The sequence below is a fragment of the Suncus etruscus genome, chromosome 9, assembly GCF_024139225.1.
Source record: "Suncus etruscus isolate mSunEtr1 chromosome 9, mSunEtr1.pri.cur, whole genome shotgun sequence".
In the NCBI taxonomy this organism is placed as follows: domain Eukaryota; kingdom Metazoa; phylum Chordata; class Mammalia; order Eulipotyphla; family Soricidae; genus Suncus; species Suncus etruscus.
Window position 1 is genome coordinate 18,305,725 of NC_064856.1, and position 21,434 is coordinate 18,327,158.

The following is a 21,434-nucleotide window of genomic DNA, read 5'->3' on the forward strand; positions in this document are numbered from 1 at the left end:
CTGTTGTGGCTTAGAAAGCAAAAAGGTTGTGTAAAGTGCTGGAATAGAGAGGTGCTGCAGAGAGCCACCATTATCATTATAATGGTCTTGCTGGAGACACTCTGGGCCAGGCCCGTCATCACCCCCTCCTTCATGGTGATCATGCTAGTAGTTCGTACCCTGGTACTACCTCCTCTTCTGAGGATTCTGTGGCACCTGAGCCCTATTAGCCCTATTCCAGTCTGTCCCAGCACCTCTCTAGTGTGAGTCACTACCTGTCTCTGTTCTGCACTTGAAGTTCATGTCGTCATCTCCACAGCTGCTCTATCCTACAGCCAGGTCCTGGTTCCTTCCAGACCTAGATCCCATCGTGATGCTGTCCCCAGAGGCAAGGTCCTACTTCAGGTGTGTTTGGCTCTTTCCCTCCTCCACATCCATGGATCAAAAGTTAGGGAACATACTCTGAGCTCATTGATAGAGTATTTCCTGATACTCCTTAGACAGTGCACAGGTACATTTGAACAATTTATACAGTTGAGTGATTTGCATTAATATTCTCATGGTGGAGCCATCAGGACAAAGAGTTGAATTCGTATCTGTACCAGTCCAGCCAATAGTCAGTTCTTTTTTTTTTCTTTCTTCTTTCTTTTTTCTTTTCTTTTCTTTACTTGTTTTTGTTTTTGTTTTTGTTTTTTTTGTTTTTATGCCACAACTGGTGGTATGCAGGCTGGTGTGCTCAGGGAACCATATGGGATGCCATATGTAAGACTATGTATAGAGCTTAGGTAGCCATGTGCCAAGCAAATGCCCTACCCACTGTATGATCATTCCAGGCTGTAATCATTGATTTTCCTGATTTGATGAAATAAACCCTATCTCAACACAGCCCTCCTGGTTAGATGAGCAAGTTGCCCTGGCTCTTACTGACATGAGGCTACCCTTTCAGGCCTTGTTTCCTGGGTCCTATCTAAAGCAGGGATAGGAGATATCTTTGGAGGCAAGCGGAACCTTCCTTGACCTGACCCCAAACTAACTTCTTGCTGAGATCTGTGGAAATAAATAGATATATATTTGTAGATTTAGTTTGGTTTGGTTTGATTTGGTTTGGGGCCATAACTGGTGGTACGCAGGGGCCATGCCTGACAGTCCTTGGGAGTCCATCTGTGATGCTGGATTTGAACTAGTCAGTCACAACTGCATGCTAGGCAAATGCCTAAATCTGGGTTCTATGTCTCCAGCCTTGGAGGTATATTTTTATTGAAGTACTTCATATGTGCTGGAAAGCACACAAATTATTGGTGTAGGGGCTGGAGAGATAGCATGGAGGTAAGGCGTTTGCCTTTCATGCAGAAGGTCATCAGTTCGAATCCGGCTTCCCATATGGTCCCCTGTGCCTGCCAGGAGCAATTTCTGAGCATGGAGCCAGGAGTTTCCCCTGAGCATTGCCGGGTGTGACCCAAAAACCACAAATAAAAAAAAAAATCATTGGCGTATAGTTTAATAGTAAATAGCACACCTGTCAAGAAACAGAATATTACTGACATCTATAAGAGCCCCCTTTGCACTCTCTTCCAGATACTCCCAAATATCACCCTGCTTTTGCCATGTTAAATTATCTTTGTCTAGCCCCCAACCCATATTTTCTTTTTTTGCTCATGTGATCAGGGCTTACTCCTGGCTCTGGGCTCAGGGATCACTCCTAACGGTGCTGGGGATTAAACCAGGGTTAGCCACATAACAAGGCAAGTACCTTAATACATGTACTATTCTTCTTTCCTGTGTGAGTGTGTGTGTGTGTGTGTGTGTGTGTGTGTGTGTGTCTACCCTCCGAGGGTTAGCCCCATGCAAGGCAAGTGTCTTAGTATATGAACTATTCTTCCGTGTGTGTGTGTGTGTGTGTGTGTGTGTGTGTGTGTGTGTGTGTGTGTGTCTGTCTGTCTGTCTGTCTGTCTGTCTGTCTGTCTACCTGCCCAACTGCCTATGCACCTGCTATTCTATTTTTTTTTTTTTTTTTTTTTGCCTACCAGGTCTCATTTGCTCATTGCTCAGGACTCAGGTGCCAGTTTTCCTGGATAGTCTAGCATATTTCTTTCTGACTTGCCTCCTATTCCATGTTATATTATTGTATACTGGAAGCTCTCTGAGGACAGAGACTGCCTGAGACAGCTGTCCTCCTGGCACCCTGAGCTGGCTTGTCATAGAACAGGCAGGAACTCCAGAAATGTTTGCTTATTTTCTCTCAATTATTTGTTTTTTATTTTGCGGAGGGGGGGCACCCACTCAGAAATTGTTCTCAGAAGACTCAGAGGACCAAATAAGATGCCAAGGATTGAACCGGGATTGGCTGCATGCAAGGCAAGTTTCCTATCCGCTGTGCTATTGCTCCAGCCCCTGAGTGATTTTTCTTGGGAAGAGACATTAAGCTCATTACTTTTGGACACTTCCGTTTTAAACACTTATTGAATGTCTTTCTGGCACTTCTGTGGAGGTTTGGGTGAAATCGAGGAGCAAAAAGCTAAACTTCTGGTGAGAGGAAGAAGCAGAGTTGCAGTGATTAATGTTGAAGAGATGGATCCATGGGGCTTGGTGATTTGTAAGGGGAACAGGCGGGGGAAAGAACAGTTGGGGTGTCTGGGGGTGACAGTGAGGAACTCACTGAGAGAGACTAAGAGAAGGGACAGAGCTTTCTTTACTAGTGATGCCCCCTAAGAAAGCCAGGAAAACTCCTTTTCATCCCAGGAGCATCAGCTCATCGGCCCTTTCTGTTAGACTTCCAACCATTTCTTCTCTCTTGAGCTTATAGTTACCTGCTTCAGTTGGGTCATTACTGCTCTCAGGCAATTAGGGCACATGCCAGCTGTGTTTATTTCATGCCTCGATGTCTCCCAGGGGAGAATGAGCTGAGGTGAAAGTCATTGGGTTGTTTTCACATTTGTAGGGATGGATGGAGCTGAGCCCTTAGTCTCCCTGTGCTGCTGACTGACACATGTTCTCTTCTCTGTCCCACCTGCAACATCTGGAAAATCAGGCTCCATTCAAAAGAACTTTTCTAGGATTGGGTATAGTGGATAGGACATTTACATTGTATGTGAAAAATCCTGGTTTGATCCCTGGCATTCCATATGATCCTTTGAGCCTGCCAGGGGTGATTCCTGAGAGCAGAGCAGGAATAACCCCTGAGTACTGCTGGATGTGCTCCCCCCTTTAAAAATAAAGAAATAAAAATACCCCAGAGGGGCCGGTGAGGTGGCGCTTGAGGTAAGGTATCTGCCTTGCAAGCGCTAGCCAAGGAAAGATCGCGACCACGGTTCGATCCCCCAGCGTCCCATATAGTCCCCCCAAGCCAGGGGCAATTTCTGAGCCCTTAGCCAGGAGTAACCACTGAGCATCAGATGGGTGTGGCCCGAAAAAACAAACAAACAAACAAAATGCCCCGGAACCAGAGCAATAGCACAGTGGATAGGTCATTTGCCTTGCACACTGGTTTCAATCCTCAGCATCCCATATGGTCCTCCTGAGCACTGCAGGAGTACTTCCTGAATACAGAGACAGAAGTATCTTCTGATAGGCCCCAAAACCAAAATTAATTAATTAATAAAAATAAAAAGGTCTTTTCCAATGGCTAGAAAGACAGTATGGTAGATAGGGCACTTGCCTTGTATGTGGCCAACTGGGTTAATCCCCTGCATCCCATATGGTCCCTGAGCACGACTAGGAGTGATTCCTGAGTGCAAAGCCAAGAGTATCCCCTGAGTATCACCTCATGTGACCAAAACCAAAACAAAACAAAAATAAATAAAATGTCCTTTGCCAAGAACCAAGAAGGCAGATCTCAGCAGCAAAATGAGACCTGGGGATAATCAATCCTCAGCACCACCGAAAAAACAAAAACAAAAAAACACCTTACCAGTTTTCCCCCCCTCTTTTTTTTTGGGGGGGGGGGAAGGGGGGTTACCCCCAGCAGCGCTCAAGGGTTACTCCTGGCTCTATGGTCAGAAGTTGTTCCTGGCAGGCTCGGGGGACCATATGGGATGCCGGGATTCAAACCACCGACCTTCTGCATGCAAGGCAAATGCCCCACCTCCATGCTATCTCTCCGGTCCCTTTTTTCCCCCTCTTAGCTGGTTTAACAAAGTGCTTTTAGAAGTTTTGCCAAGTCAGAGAATCCTGATTCTGTCCTAGCCAGAACATCACTTTCTCACCACCATTGCCTCTCTGAGTTGACCTGATTCTACTTTTTCGTTTCTTTAGTTTATTTTTTTGGGTTACCTCTAGCCAAGTTCTGGTGCTCCTGGCAATGCTTAGGGTGTCAGGGATTGAACCCAGGTCTCCCCCTGCAAAACAACACATGCATTCCATCCATTGAGCTTTCCTTCAGGCTTTGACCAGGCTGTGGCTACAAGTGTCACCAGCTCAGCAGGTGTGTGTGGACCTCTGCTAGTGTCAGAGCTTGTTTGGGCAGAATCCTGTCCTCGCATGGTCATTGTAATAAGTACTCTGGGTCCAGGACATCATGCTTGGTGAGACAGCCACCCTCAGAATCTGCTTGGTCTCTAACTTCCACTACCTACTTTCTCTTCCTTCATTCTATTCATTTTCTGTGACTAGGACTTGTTTCTTGAAGATGGGTTACCTTTTTTTTTTCTTTTGGTTTTTTGGTTACACCCAGCAGTGCTCAGGGTGTTACTCTTGGCTCTATGCTCAGAAATTGCTCCTGGCAGGCTCGGGGGGAACCATGTGGGATGCTGATATTCGAACCATCGACCTTACCTCCATGCTCTCTCTCCGGCCCCGAAGATGGGTTACCTTGACTTTTCCTCCACACTCTTTCCAGTGGTCACTTTGGGGAGTGGGGTGGATAACTGGTGGTACCCAGTAGTGTTTAGGGAACCATGCCATGCAGGGGACCAAATCCAAAGCATGTGCTCCAGCCTCTTTTTTTTTTTTTTTTTTTTTTTTAATTTGGACCACACCCGGTGACAGGTGTCATTCCTGGCCATGTGCTCAGAAATTGCTCCTGGCTGGTTTGGGGGACCATATGGGACGCCGGGTGATTGAACCATGGTCCGTCCTGTGTTAGTGTGTGCAAGGCAAATGCCCTCCTGCTTGTGCCACCACTCCAGCCCCATGCTCTAGCCTCTTGAATGTTCACCTGACCCCTATTGTTACTGTTCTTGTTTGTTTGTTTTGTATGTATGTAGGGTATTTTTCAAGTGGTGGTCCGGTGCCTGGGGGCCACTCTCAGTGGTACTTGGTCCATCAGACTTACAGTTTAATGGGAGGGTTCAAGGATGTGATTCTGCTTGGTTCCTGTGGTGCCAGGGACCACCAAGGCATGCTCAGGGCTTCCATGCACCCTAATCCATATCTTAGCTCCCAGTCCCAGACATCTCTTTTTTTTTTTATCTGTTTTTGTGCCACATCCATCTTACTCAGAGGTTACTCATGGCTCTGTGCTCAGGGATCATTCCTGATGGGGCTCAGGGGACCATATAGGATGCCAAGGATAAAACCCAGGTTGGCTGCATGCTGGGCAAGCACCCTATCTGCTGTAGTATCCTGGTGGCCTGGTAGGTATTTGTTATTGGGTCACTCCGGCAGCACTCAGGGGACCATATGGGATGCTGAGATTTGAACCACCATCATTCTGCATGCAAGGCAAACACCCTACCTCCATGCTATCTCTCTGGTCCTGGTAGTATCATTTTTAAAGTTCCATTTTTCAAGATAGCATTAAGGTGTTTTAAGGATATCTTTTACTCTGGTGTGAAAGAAAACTCTATGAATCATCTGTTTTCCTCTATGAATCATCTGTTCCAGGACTAGGAAAGGGGCAAAACTCCTTATATTGAGTGGTAGGACTGGCTCCTTCTTTTATGTAACACCGAGAAGATGCTTTGTTGTTTTTTTTTTGTTGTTGTTGTTTTTTTTCAGTAAACAATTGAAACCATACTAATAAGTAATAGTGAGTAGTCATTTTTTTGTTTGTTTGTTTTTGGACTACAGCCAGCAATGCTCAGGGATTACTCCTGGCTCTACGCTCAGAAATCGCTCCCGGCAGGCTTGGGGGACCATAAGGGATGCCAGGATTCGAACCACCATTCTTCTGCATCTAAGGCAATCGCTCTACTGCTGTGCTATCTCTTCGGCGCCTCTTTTACTCTTCTGTTGTTGATTTCTTTGGGGGTGTAGGGTGTGGAGGGGCTACACCAGATTTTATTCAGGGCTTATTCCTGCCTCTGTGCCACGACTTACTCCTGGTCATACTTAAGGGAGACGAAGCCAGGTTAGTCGTGTGCAAGGCAAGCGTCTACCTGCTATATCATCTCTCTGCCCCCCCCCTTGATTATGGATGGTCCATTACTGTTAGCCCTCGATGGAGGGCATATGGTACTAGAGCAAACCCAGGACCTCACATAGGCAGTGCAAAAATAAATAATAAAATAAAATAATACATTTTAGTATTTCTTTTAGGGAACCAGAGAGATAGCATACTTTCCTTATACATGGCTGACTCACATTCAATACCACCAGCACCACAGATAGTTCTCTGAGTCTCATCAGGAGGGATCCTCTTTTTATTTTATTTTATTTTATTTTATTTTTTTGGTGTTTTGGGTCACATCCTGCAGCACTCAGGGGTTACTCCTGGCTCTATGCTCAGAAATCGCCCCTGGCAGGCTCGGGAGACCAGATGGGATGCCGGGATTCGAATCAGCGTCCTTCTGCATGCAAGGCAAACGCCTTACTTCTATACTATCTGTCCGACCCCAGGAGGGATCCTTGAACACTGGAATAAGCCCTGAGCACTGCTGGGTGTGACCCAAAAATAAAACAAAAACTCTTATAAGCTTTATAGGATGGTATATATAGTATCTTACCATGTCATTGCAAGTTATTTATAACATGATGCTTAATGACTCCATATTTGTCAGTGTATTAAAGGAAATAGGAACATTAATGATAAAAATTAATATAAGGACTGGAGCAATAGTACAGCCATGTGCCTTGCACATGACTGACCCAAGTTCAATCCCTAGTATTCCATATGGTCCTGCCAAGAATAATTCCTCTGAATGTAGAGCCAGGAGTAACCCTGGAGCATGGCCAGATGAGAGTCAAAAAGAACCGCCCCCCCCCAAAAAAAAGGGGCTGGAGCAGTGTGCAGAGTATTTAACTTGCATGCAGTCATCCTAGGTTTGATCCCTGACATTCCATACGGTCTTCTAGGTACAGCCAGGAGTAATTTCTGAGTGCAGAACCAGGAGTAAGAACTGAGCATGGGGGCCGGGAAGGTGGTGCTAGAGGAAAGGTGTCTGCCTTGCAAGCACTAGCGTAGGATGGACTTCGGTTCAATCCCCTGGCGTCCCATATGGTCCCCCCAAGCCAGGGGCGATTTCTGAGCGCATAGTAACCCCTGAGCGTCAAACGGGTGTGGCCCAAAAACCAAAACCAAAAAAAAAAAGAACTGAGCATTGCTGGATGTGACTCATAAACAAAAATAAAATACTTTTATAAAAGATTCCCATTTTAGGACCGGAGCGGTGGCACTAGCAGTAAGGTGTCTGCCTTGCAAGCGCTAACCTAGAACAGATCGTGGTTTGATCCCCTGGAATCCCATGTGGTCTTCCCAAGCCAGGAGCGATTTCTAAGTGCATAGCCAAGAGTAACCCCTGAGTGTCACCGGGTGTGGCCCAAAAACCAAAAAAAAATTTTTTTTTCAATTTGAAAACTATAATAAACTCAGACCCTGAAATATCAGAGAGCATCAGGGATGTTAAATGAACTGGGAAGCAGTAGAGACACATGCCTTATTGAGGCTGGAGAGATAATACAGTAGGTAGGATCTTTACCTTGCAAGGGCTGACATGGGTTTGATCCCTGGCATCCCATATGGAACCCTGAGTGATTCCTTAGTACACAGCCAGGAGTAAACCCTAAGTACCACAGGTTGGCCCAAAAATAATAGCAACAAAACATTTAAAAAATTTATGTTTTGCATGCAACAGGCTTCAATTTGATTTCAGGCATCAATGGGTGCCACCTTGGAGGTTCCTGAGCATCGCTGGGATTGGCCCTGAGAGTTCCCAGATGCCTCAGGGCCTGTGCAGCACTCCAGTCTCCAGCACCAAATTGCTGGCTCATTTGGCCAGTTATCCCTCTTAACCTCTGAGCAACTTAGCAACTGCTAAGAGATGGAGTATTAGAAAAATAGTAGTGAAGTGTTATAACCAAAAAGGTCTTTTCCATAGCTCTCAATGGCACAATCAGTGATTTAAGGCACAATTAATAGGTAAGTTAAAAAAATAGGTAAGTTCAATACAAAATGGGCACAAATGAAGCCTATTCCTTCATTCCCCTTGGACTGAAGTTTTATAGTATCTTTCTGGGTCTGAAAATTTTACAAGAAATATACCTGTGATGTCTCAGATTGCTAAAGATGAGTTAAAGATTTCCTTTCACTAGAGATAAAGTCAGAAAGATCTCACTCTGTGAGCTTCCACAGCACTGCTGTTCTAGAGAATATTAGACTGGTGATTATTTGTTTTTGGTTTTTTTCTTGGGGGGGGGGTGGGTGTCACACTAGGCAGTGCTCAGGGATTAAAGCTTTCCTGGCAGGCTCGGGGACCATATGGGATGCCAGGATTCGAACCACCATCCTTCTGTATGCAAGGCAAATGCTATATACCTCCATGCTCTCTCTCCGGCCTCTGATTATTTGAGCAGTTAAGGAATCTTCTTGTTTCTGAGTCTCGGGGTCTGAGTCTAATCCTGGTTGATGCTGGTAGATTATTCTATGAATTTTTTTTTTACAGGTAGTGCTTTCCTCAGTGCTATTTTTCTTGCCTTAGCAACATACCAGTCTCTGTACCCACTCACCCTGTTTATCCCAGCACTCCTCTATCTCCTCCAGGTAAGTACTTAACTGGTGAGAACCAGCACTCAAGTGACAAACCAGGCCCTGGTCTGGGGGAAAGAAGGTCAGAAGTCACATAAAGGTACACACTTGCTTGTGATTATTTGAAAATATAAAGAAACTTGACCAACTTATAAAAAAGAGTACCTCTAATCATTAAGTTCTAAATGTATATATCATTGCAAGTGTGTTTACAAAGTGTATCTTAGAGAACAGAGCAATATTATAGCAGGTAGGTCGTTTGCCTTGCTTGCAGTCAACCTAAGTTCAATCCCTGTCATCACATATAGTTCTTTGCACCTGCCAGGAATGATCCCTGAGCACAGAGCCTTTAAGGAGTTGGCCTTTAAGAAAAACAAGTGCAAAAAAAAAAAAAAACAAAAAAAAAACAAGTGGGGCCGGGCGGTGGCGCTGGAGGTAAGGTGCCTGCCTTACCTGCGCTAGCCTAGGAGACGGACCGCGGTTCGATCCCCCGGCGTCCCATATGGTCCCCCAAGCCAGGAGCGACTTCTGAGCGCATAGCCAGGAGTAACCCCTGAGCGTTACCGGGTGTGGCCCAAAAACCAAAAAAAAAAAAAAAAAAAAAAAAAAAAAAAAAACAAGTGCCCAAAAAGTGTATTTGGCTTCTATATTTGTAGTTGGAATTTACCAACCATCTGTATCCTCTATTCCTTTTCTTTTCTTTTGGATTTTGGCCCACACCCAGCAGTGCTAAGGGGTTACTCCTGGCTATGTGCTCAGAAATCACTCCTGACTTGGGGGACCATATGGGATGTTGGGGATCTAACCGAGGTCCATACTGGATTAGCCACCTGAAAGGCAACCGCCCTATCACTGCACATCTCTCCAGCCCCTTTATCTATTTCTTATCTAATATTGTAAGACTTATCTCCCCCTCAAAAAAACAAAAACAAAAAACAATAAAAAGGGGCCAGAGTGATAGCATGAAGGTAGTGCATTTGCCTGGCATGCAGAAGGTCTGTGGTTCGAATCCCGGCATCCCATATGGCACCCCAAGCCTGCCAGCCTGTGCACTGCTGGGTGTGACCCAAAAACACACACACACACACACACACACACACACACACACACACACACACACACACACACACACACACACACACACACACACACACACATGGAGCCAGGAGTAACGCCTGTGCACTGCTGGGTGTGACCCAAAAACCACACACACACACACACACACACACACACACACACACACACACACACACACACACACACACACACACACACACCTGTGCCTGCAAGGAGCAATTTCTGAGCATGGAGCCAGGAGTAACCCCTGTGCACTGCTGGGTGTGACCCAAAAACCACACACACACACACACACACACAAAGAAAACTGCAACAAAAATAATTCTTTCTAATGTAAGAACATACTACTAACTTTTGCCAAATACATTAAATCTAAAATAGAAACAGCAAATCATACTGCTGATCATAATACCAAAAACAAAGTTAGCAATTAGCAAAAACCAGATTATGTGAAGTTCTACAGAGCTATTGCCCCAAAATCCTCAGATAAATTGTAAAATATGTAGGGCCTGAGCAAAAGGGTAGGGCATTTGCCTTGCATGTTGCTGACCTGGGTTCTATTTCCCGGCATCCCATATGGTTCATTGAACCTGCCAGGAGTAACCCCTAAATGCTGCTGCGTATGGCTGCAAAACAAAAAGTAATAATATAATTAGTGATCAATAATATAGTTAGTGATCAATCAATAATTCCTAATACTGGAAGAGAAAAAAGGGTGTTGGAATTTTCATTTCCACCTCTCATTGTGGCCCTAAAACAAAACAAAATACAACAAAAAAAGTAAGACACAAGCAAAGGATTTGAAAGATGAATTGGAATGGAGGATTTTTGTTTGTGGTTTTTTTGTTTTGTTTGTTTGTTTGTTTTTTTCGGTCACACCCAGCAGCGCTCAGGGGTTACTTCTGGCTCTACTCTCAGAAATTGCTCCTGGCAGGCTTGGGGAACCAATAGGGGATGCTGGGATTCGAACTACCATCCTTCTGCATGCAAGGCAAATGCCCTACCTCTATGCTATCTCTCCAGCCTCTGTTTGTGTTTGTTTTGTTTTATTTTTGGGCCACACCTGGCTGTGCTCAGGGGTTACTCCTGGCTATCTGCTCAGAAATCGCTCCTGGCAGGCTCAGGGGACCATATGGCACACCGGGATTCTAACCAACCACCTTAGGTACTGGGTCGGCTGCTTGCAAGGCAAACACCGCTGTGCTATCTCTCCGGCCCCTGTTTGTGTTATTTTAATATAAAGAGACAGTCCACTGTGTGTTGGTAGGAGGATGTTGAGGCCTTTCTTGGGGCTCCTGCAGCCCCTATGGCCTGGTGGGTCTGAAGTTGCAGGCTGACAGCGGAGAAACTCAGTCAGATGAAGTTTCAGGAGAAATCCAGCTTTATTACAAGGCCCTAACCACCAAGTGCACATGGCTTCTAAAGCAGCCTCTTTCCTGCTGCTCCATGATCCCTCCTGTCTCTGCTCTCTTTCAGCTCCTGGCTTCCTTGCTGCCTCTCCCTAATCTCTCTTAAATCTCCTTATCCCCTCTCTCCCTTGGGGCAGACTCCTCTACCCACCCATTACAGATGTGGGTGGTTCTGATCATTCAGGTAGGATAAACAAGAAGTCGGGAGAGGGGATACCCACATGTTTATTTGTTTTGGGACCACACTAGCTTCGCTCTGGGGTTACTCCTGGCTCTGTGCTCAGAAATTGATCCTTGGCAGGCTTGAGATGCTGGGTTGGCTGCATGCGAGGCAAATGCCTTACCACTGTTCTATCACTCCGGCTCCCTGAGATGAAGAATTTTTAAATGAAAAAGTTTTAAAGTTGAATGAAAAATCTTCTATTAGGGGCCAGAGAGATAGCGCAGCACTAGAGCGTTTGCCTTAGATGCTGAAGGACGGTGGTTCGAATCCCGGCATCCCATATGGTCCCCCGAGCCTGCCAGGAGCGATTTCTGAGCCTGGAGCCAGGAGTAACAACCCCTGAGCACTGCCAGGTGTGATCCAAAAACCCAAAAGAAAAAGAAAAATCTTCTATTGGACGAGTAATATATAAGAGGGAGCACGTTTAGGTGAAAATCATAAAGGTAGGGGGGCCGGCGAGGTGGCAATAGAGGTGAGGTGTTTGCCTTGCAAGCGCTAGCCAAGGAAAGGACCACGGTTTGATCCCCTGGAGTCCCATATGGTCCCCCCAAGCCAGGGGCAATTTCTGAGCACTTAGCCAGGAGTAACCCCTGAGCGTCAAATGGGTGTGGCCCGAAAAACCAAAAAAAAAAAAATCATAAAGGTATGCAAGGAATTGATCCAGAATAAATGGTTACATGGGTGGGCTGGAGCAGTGGTGCTAGAGGTAAGGCTTCTGCCTTGCAAGCACTAACCTATCTCGGGCAATGTTTTGATTGTCGAACCCATATGTATCCCATCTGGTTTCCCCAAGCCAGAAGCAATTTCTGAGCGCATAGCCAGGAGTAACCAAAACTAAAACAAAAACAAAAAAAATGGTTACATGAGAGTTAAAGAGATTTTGGTTGGAACATGGCATAGATTTAAGACTTGAGGAGGGGCTGGAGAGATAGCATGGAGGTAGCGCTTTTGCCTTGCATGCAGATCCCATATGGTCCCCCGAACCTGCCAGGAGCGATTTCTGAGTGTAGAGCCAGGAGTAACCCCTGAGCGTGTGAAACCTCCACCCCACAAAAAAAGACTTGGAGAATGGCTGGAAATTTTATCTTGACTAGGGCAATGGTTACAGGGTATGTTTGCTTTCTAATCATTCACTAATCTGCCTATTTGTTTTATGTGTTGGGTTTTTTTTAAATAACAAAGAAGGTTTTTTTAAAATCATGTAAATAATTTTTTTTATCCTCTCTGTATATAAAATTTTTTGTGGGGACAAAGTACTCATGGGCTACTTCTATGTTTGTTATTATTTGCTATTGAGCAAAAGAGGTGGTTAAAATGAACAGTCATCAGTTCCCTGGGAAATTTGCAGTGTGGACTTCTAGATTAAGTTGGCTCAAGAGTTTATAAATAGGGGCCGGGAAGGTGGCGCTAGAGCTAAGGTGTCTGCCTTACAAGCGCTAGCCAAGGAACGGACCGCGGTTCGATCCCCCGGCGTCCCATATGGTCCCCCCAAGCCAGGGGCGATTTCTGAGCACATAGCCAGGAGTAACCCCTGAGCGTCAAACGGGTGTGGCCCAAAAACCAAAAAAAAAAAAAAAAAGGTAAAAAAGAGTTTATAAATAACATATTATCAAAGGATTTCTTGAGTTTCTTTTTTCAGAATTTCAACCACGCCTCACTCTATCTAACAGTTGTCCTGAAAGATTTAAGTTTAAGTCCAGTTTTTATAATTAGACTGAGAACATTACTTGTTCTTTTCAGGGTCCTTGACTCCAAGACTAAGTGTTTTTTTTTTCTTCTTTTTTTTTTGGTGGATGTGCCGGGGATTGAACCTGGGGCCTTGGCATCCCACATGGTCCATATGGTTTTAAATTTTATTTTATTTTATTCTTAGTTTTGGGGCCATACCTAGCAGGGCTAACTCCTGGCTGTGCTCAAGGATCACTCCTGGTGGGGCTCAAAGGACCAATCATTATGACATGCTGGTGATCGAATCCTGTCAGCCCTATGCAAGGCAAGCACCTTACTTGCTGTACTATCTAACTAGCCACTAAATTGTATTTTATTTTAGACACTGGGATTGATAATGGTGTGTTTTTTGTTTTTTGTTTTTTTGTGGGGGGGGGGGGGTGTCACACCCAGCAGCGCTCAGGAGGTTTTCCTGGCTCTATGCTCAGAAATCGCTCCTGGCAGGCTTAGGGGACCATATGGGACGCCAGGATTTGAACCAATGACCTTCTGCATGAAAGGCAAATGCCTTACCTCCATGCTATCTCTCAAAATTTCAAAACCACACCCTAAACTGGAGTATAAGACCCAGTCCTTTTAAAAAAATAATAATAATTTCTTTACTTGAGCATGTGGTTACAAAAATGTTCGTAGTTCTGTTTCAGTCATTGAATGTAAACTGCCCTTAACCAGTACACCTTTCCTGCCACCATTGTTCCTCATTTCCCTCCTCCCTCACTCCCTGCCTGTCTTCGGGACGGGCATTCTATTTCTCTCTCACTATAATTGTTATGGTATTTATTAGTGCCGTTATTTCTCTAACTGCACTTACCACTCTTTGTGGTAAGCTTTAGATCATGGGTTAGTCCTTCCAGCCGTGTCTCTATTGTCTCTGGGTATTATTACCATACCATACTATCTTTTTTTTTTTTTTCTTTTTTTTTAAGTCCCACCTGGCAACGCTCAGGGTTACTCCTGTCTCTACGCTCAGAAATCACTCCTGGCAGACTCAGGGAACCATATAAGATGCCGGGATTCGAACCACCATCCTTCTGCATGCAAGGCAAGCGCCTTACTTCCATGTTCTTTCTCCGGTCCCACCATACTATCTTTTATTTTCCTTAAATCCCACAGACGAGTGAGACTTTTCTGTGTCTATCTCTCGCTCTCTGACTCATTTCACTCAGAATAATAGACTCCATGTTTATCCATGTATAGGAAAATGTCATGACTTTCTTTCTTTTTTTTGTTGGTTTTTGGGTCACACTCGACTGCCCTCTGGTTACTCCTGGCTCTATGCTCAGAAATCGCCCCTGGCAGGCACGGGGGACTATATGTGATGCCGGGATTCGAACCACCATCCTTCTGCATGAAAGGCAAACGCCTTACCTCCATGCTATCTCTCCGGCCCCTCTTTTTTTTTTTCTTTTTTAATGGTTTTGTTTGTTTGTTTGTTTTGGGGGGAGGGGCATCACACCGGCAGCAATCAAGGGCTACTCCTGGCTCTATGCTCAGAAATTGCTCCCAGGCAGGCTCAGGGGACCATATGGGATTCCGGGGGTTTCGAACTGTCGTCCTTCTGCATGCAAGGCAAACATCCTACCTCCATGCTATCTCTCCAGCCCCTTTCTTTTTCTTTTTATTTATTTATTTATTTGGTTTTTGGGTCACACCTGGTAGCGCTCAGGGGTTACTTCTGGCTCTGTGCTCAGAAATTGCTCCTTGAGGTCAGAGATAGCATGGAGGTAAGGCATTTGCCTTGCATGCAGAAGGACGGTGGTTTGAATTCTGACATCCCATATGGTCCTCCGAGCCTGCCAGGAATAATTTCTGAGTGTAGAGCCAGGAATAACCGTTGAGCATCACCGGGTGTGGCCCAGAAACAAACAAACAAAAAGAAGTGTAAGACCATGTCTTAAAGACTAAAGTAAACCTAAAAGAAACTCATTGGGGCCGGAGAGATAGCATGGAGGTAAGGCGTTTGCCTTTCACGCGAAGGACAGTGGTTTGGATCGAGGCATCTCATATGGTCCCCTGTGCCAGCCAGGGGCGATTTCTGAGCCTAGAACCAGGAGTAACCCCTGAGTGCAGCTAGGTGTGACCCAAAAACTGAAAAAAATAAATAAATAAAAGAAACTCATTGCCTATTTTATAATTTGCCAGGAAAATACCATTTTCCATTTATACCTACCACTTTAAGGAGAACGAATCACTGAAAGCAAGACAGGAAACATACATGGGGACAGAGAATGACCTTTATGACCATTAAAACCTTATTTCTGGTTATGTGCTTAGAACTTGCCTAAGAATGATTTTGAGCTATCTGCCTGGTTCAGTTTTTCTTTTCTTTTGTTTTTTTTTGGGGGGGTTACTCTTGGCTCTGTGCTCAGAAATTGCCTCTGGCAGGCACCGGGGACTATATGGGATGCCCGGATTCAAAACACCAACCTTCTTGATGTAACGCCCTACCTTCAGGCTATCTCTCCGACCCCTGGTTCAGTTTTTCATGGTTGTATTTTTCACTTTCAGACTGTATGAGTATTTTTCCATCCCTGAACTGTGGTTTCTTTCTGGAAAGAGGAAAAACTCCTCTCTTCCTTCTCTGCTGTATGCTAATATTTTCAAGAAAAGATTAAGATAATTAAAGGCTAGGAACTTAGTGGCCTGCATGCCTTCTTTGAATTAATCTATAGGCACCTCTTCTTTGTGAAGCTATTTCACACACACACACACACACACAGACACACACTCTACTACTACTACTACTACTACTACTACTACTACTACTACTACTACTACTACTACTACTACTACTACTACTACTAGATTAGTGAACCATGCCTCAAGTTTGAACCATATGGCCACCTAGAACTACTGGACCTTGAGTAAGCTTGAGACCTAATATTAGGTCTGGCAGAACTGAACCAATGATCTCTCTTCTTCCTTTCTCTCTTGCTCTCACCTCTCTCCCTCTCTCTCTTTTCTCTCTCTTTCTCTCTCTCACTCTCTCTCTCTCTCTCAGAGATACCTGCCCCTGCCCCTCCGACATGTTTACAGAATAATAATTACACTTCACATTTTCTTTTTTTTTTTTTTGGGGGGGGGGACACACACCTGGCGGTGCTCAGGGGTTACTCCTGGCTGTCTGCTCAGAAATAGCTCTTGGCAGGCACGGGGGACCACATGGGACACCGGGATTCGAACCAACCACCTTTGGTCCTGGATCGGCTGCTTGCAAGGCAAACGCCCCTGTGCTATCTCTCCGGGCCCTCTTCACTTCACATTTTCTTGCCAATGCTTTTAGTTTTTTCTGGTTTGGGGGCAATATACAGAGGCACTCAGGTTACTCCTGGCTTTGTGCTCAGAAATTACTCCTGGCAGACTCAGGGAACTATCTGGAATGCCAGAGATCGAACTTGGGTCAGCTGTGTGCAAAGCAAAAGCACTTTCACTGTGCTATCACTCCAGCTCCTGCCAGTGCATTTTATTGAAGCATTTCAAAGAGATGAAATTTGGAAATGCATACAACTATTATCTATATTCCATTATGAACATTTAACTCTACTTGATCTTCTAACATCTTAGAAATAAGAGTCCAAAAAAATAAGAGTTAATTTTATTTTTATTAATTTCTATATAAATAGTTTTGTCTATCTCTTGAGTATCTGAACATATATATTATTAGCTGTGATGATTTATTGTTACAGTCTGTTTTGTTGGAGGTAAAATTTGCCTACAGTAAAAAAAAAAAAAAAAAAAAAAAACCAGAAAAAAGGGCCGGGCGGTGGCGCTAAAGGTAAGGTGCCTGCCTTGCCTGCGCTAGCCTTGGACGGACCGCGGTTCGATCCCCCGGTGTCCCATATGGTCCCCCAAGCCAGGAGCAACTTCTGAGCGCATAGCCAGGAGTAACCCCTGAGCGTTACCAGGTGTGGCCCAAAAACCAAAAAAAAAAAAATTTGCCTACAGTAGAGCCAGAGAGATAGTACAGGGATTTAGACATGTGCCTTGCACACGACTGATCCCTGGCACTATCTTCAGCACTATGTATTTTCCCAGCACTGCCCATTAGTGGTTCCTGAGTACAGAGTAAGGAATAAGCACCAATAGTGTGACCCAAATATCATAGAAAGAGAATGGAAATGGAAGGGACAAAAGAAAGGGGAAGAAAGGTAAGGGATAGAAAAAAAAAAGAGAAAAATAAATAAATAAATAAAAAAGAAAGGTAAGGGAAGAAGGAAGTTAATTTACTACAGTGACTTGCACAAATCTCAGGTAACCTCAGTATCCTGACAGGTGCCTGGCCCTGTGTAGCCCAAACCTGTACCCTCAGGACTCTTCCCACTCAGTCCACAGTTTCCTTCTCAGATGCAGTTACTGCCACCAAAGTGCCCCACACCTTCCACTGCCCCTGTGTCACTTCTAGTCCTCATCTTTCTTCCCCTTCCTGATTTTTTTGTTTTGTTTTGTTTTGTTTTTGGGCCACACCCGGTGTTCAGAAATCGCTCCTGGCTTGGGGGACCACATGGGACGCCAGGGGATCAAACTGAGGTCTGTCCTTGGTCAGCCGCATGGAAGGCAAATGCCCTACCACCCTACCACTGCTCCCACCCCTGATATTTTTCTTAACCATAGATTGCCTGTTCTAGAACATATAAATGGAATAAAACAATATAACCTTTTGGTGCAAGTCTTTTTATATTCAGCCCATTTTTAAAATTCATTCCGATTGTTAGGTGAATGCCTTTTGCTATATGGATATTTTTCTTTGTGTGACTATACTATGCTTTGTTTATATCCTTTCTCTTATGGATGGAAACTTGGTCTGTCTCCAGTTTTTGTCTGTTATGAATAGAGTTGCTATGAACATTCTTGGACAAGCCTTTTCATGGACATAACGTTTTCATTTCTCTTGAGTAAATACTTAAGGCTAGAATTATTGGGATAGAGGGTATGGGTATATTTAGTTTTGCTAGAAACTGCTAGACATTTTTCCAAAGCATCTGTGCTGTTTTATTTTATAGTTCTAGCCTCTAAGTACTAGGAGTCTGGCTGGGGTTTATCTTACTAGTGATTAGTGTTGTCAGCTGTTTTCCTATTAGCTTTTCTTGTGTCTCATTTTAAAGTTCCACCTATATTTGTTAGTTTTATTTTGTTTCTGGGAATCCAGACATATTTGGTTAATATGGTGTCTTTAACCATATATTTAATATTGAGGATTGAAAAGCTAGCTCAAAATTGGATGCCACACTGATTTTAGTCTACGTGTATTTTTAAATTTTTTGTTTTGTTTTGTTTTGGGTCAACTCCCAGCAATGCTGAAGGCTTACTCCTTGATTTTCACTCAGGAAGCACTCCTTGCAGTGTCAGGGAACTCTTCAGTGCCAGGAATGGAATCCTGGTAGACCAAAGCACAAGGCAAGCTCCCTACCTATTGTATTATCTCTCCAGCCCCTGCCTGTATTTCTTTTTTTCTTTTTTTTTTTTCAGCCAAACTTGTGACAGCTTTATCTCCATTTTGGAAAAATCTTTTCTTTCCTTTTTTTTTTTTTTTTTTTTTTTGAGGGGTCACACCTGACAGCGCTCAGGGGTTACTCCTGGCTCTATGCTCAGAAATTGCCCCTGGCAGGCACAGAGGACCATGTGGGATGCCAGGATTCGAACCACCATCCTTCTGCATGAAAGGCAAACACCTTACCTCCATGCTTTCTCTCTGGTCCCAAATCTTTTCATTTTGAATTAAGTTTAGAATTATAAAATAATTGCCAAATGTTATTTACAATGAGTTTCCTTATATACTTGTCCCCTTTTCCTAAATGTTAGCACTTTAAGTAGCCCTAGTACAATTATCAAGAACAAAATAATTAACATTTATACAATTTATTAAGTAAACAGTAGACTACAGTTTCGCTAATTTTTCTGCAACTGCAGTTATTTTTTCAGGATCTCATTTAATTTTCTCTTCAGGGCATTTAATTGCTATATCTTCTTAGTCTCCTTAGAGACAGTTTCTCATTCTCAATTCTCTTTTGTCATATATTTTTCATGATCAGATGGAATTTTCTTTTTCTTTTTTTTTGTTTTTGTTTTGGTTTTTGGGTCACACCCGGCAGCGCTCAGGGGGTACTCCTGGCTTTATGCTCAGAAATCTCTCCTGGCAGGCTCGGAGGACCATATGGGATGCAGAGATTCGAACCACCGTCATTGTGCATGCAAGGCCTTACCTCCATGTTATCTCTCTGGCCCCAGATGAATTTTTTTTTTTTTTTTTTTGGTTTTTGGGTCACACCCAGCAGCCGCTCAGGGGTTACTTCTGGCTCTACGCTCAGAAATCGCCCCTGGCAGGCTCGGGGGACCATATGGGATGCTGGGATTCGAACCACCATCCTTCCACATGCAAGGCAAACGCCTTACTGCTGTGCTATCTCTCTGGCCCCCCTAGATGGAATTTTCATTAAAACTGTTTATTCCTGGGGCCGGAGAGATAGCATGGAGGTAAGGCGTTTGCCTTGCTTGCAGAAGGACGGTGGTTCGAATCCCGGCATCCCATCCTGAGCCTGCCAGGAGCGATTTCTGAGCATAGAGCCAGGAGTACCCTCTGAACGCTGCCAGGCGTGACCCAAAAACTAAACAAACAAACAAAATAAAAAGCTCTTTATTTCTGGGGCCAGAGCAATAGTACAGTGTGGGTAGGGTGCTTGCTTTGATGCTTCAACCAGGTTCAATTCCCAACATCCTAAATGGTTCTTTGAATAATAATAATCCTGAGTGCAGAGCCAGGACTCTCCCCTGAGCATCACTAGGTGTGGCCTAATAAACCAAAATGGCAACAAAAAAGTTTATTCCTGAGTGCTCAGTCTGAGGAATTTTGGTGATGTATTTGGAAGTATTGGTGATGAAAATTTTCCTTGATTACTTACTTAGGTTGGTGTCCACCAAGTTTCCACTTTAGTTATCTTCCTTCAAATTTTTTCAGTGAAGTAAAACAATTTTTATGGAAAGATAATTATTTAGAAAAATGTAAGGAGGGGCCGGAGAGATAGTATGGAGGTAGGGCGTTTGCCTTTCATGCAGAAGGTCATTGGTTCGAATACTGGCATCCCATATGGTCCCCCGAGCCTGCTAGGAGCGATTTCTGGGTTTTTTTTTGTTTGTTTGGTTTTTTTTTGGTTTGGTTTGGTTTTTTGTTTTTGTTTTCTGGGTCACACCTGGAAGTGCTCAGGGGTTACTCCTAGCTCAATGCTCAGAAATTAGGAGCAATTTCTGAGCATAGAGCCAGGAGTAACCCATGAGCGCTGCTGGGTGTGACCCAAAAACCAAAAAAAAAAAAAGTAAGGAGGGGCCAGAGAGATAGCATGGAGGTAAGGCGTTTCCATGCAGAAGGACGGTGGTTCGAATCCCAGTATCCCATATGGTCCTCTGTGCCTGCCAGGGGCAATTTCTGAGCATAGAGCAGGAGTAACCCCTAAGCACTGCCGGGTGTGACCCAAAAAAAAAAGAAAAAAGAAAAACAAAAGGAAAGAGAGAGGAATATGTGTTCAAGAGAGAAACTGGCTTCTTCAAAATAGAAAAAAGCAGAGGAAAGAGAGAGGTTTGCTTCTTTTGTAGTTAGTATCTTAGAAAAGATACTTTGAAATGATGTGGCTTACTTTTCCTCAAATTTCACCCATTAACTTCAGCATCCACTAGTAACTTTTTTCTGCAAAAAATGCTACCCTATGATAACTGTTTCTTCTCAATTCTTCATTATATGAAATTCTGTTTGGTTTTTTTTTTTTGGGGGGGGGGGGCATGTCACACCCGGCAGTTGTTCAGGGGTTACTTCTGGCTCTGCGCTCAGAAATTGCTCCTTGCAGGCACCGGAGACCATATAAGATGCCAGGATCCAGACCACCGTCCTTTCTGAATCGGCTATGTGCAAGGCAAATGCTCTCCCGCTATGCTATCTTGCCAGACCTTGTTTGTTGTTTTTTAGTTTTGGGAGCCACATTTGGAGGTTATTCCAGACTCTGCCTAAGAGTAGCAGGTTCAGGTATGAGATACTAGGAATCAAACCAAGGTCAAACACATGTAAGGCAAGCGCCCTACCTATTGTACTGTCTCTTCAACCCCCAATTGATTTTTTTGACAAAGATGCTAAGAC

The 21,434-nt window shown here is 44.2% G+C and overlaps 1 protein-coding gene across 1 annotated transcript in view; it reads left to right on the forward strand.

Annotated features, from left to right (window-relative positions):
* PIGU (phosphatidylinositol glycan anchor biosynthesis class U) overlaps positions 1-21,434 on the forward strand; it is a 107,561-nt gene that overhangs the window by 51,703 nt on the left and 34,424 nt on the right. The window contains exon 7 of the mRNA XM_049779273.1: positions 8,796-8,893. Coding sequence (XP_049635230.1) covers positions 8,796-8,893 — 98 coding nt within the window. The remainder of the gene's footprint in view (positions 1-8,795; positions 8,894-21,434) is intronic.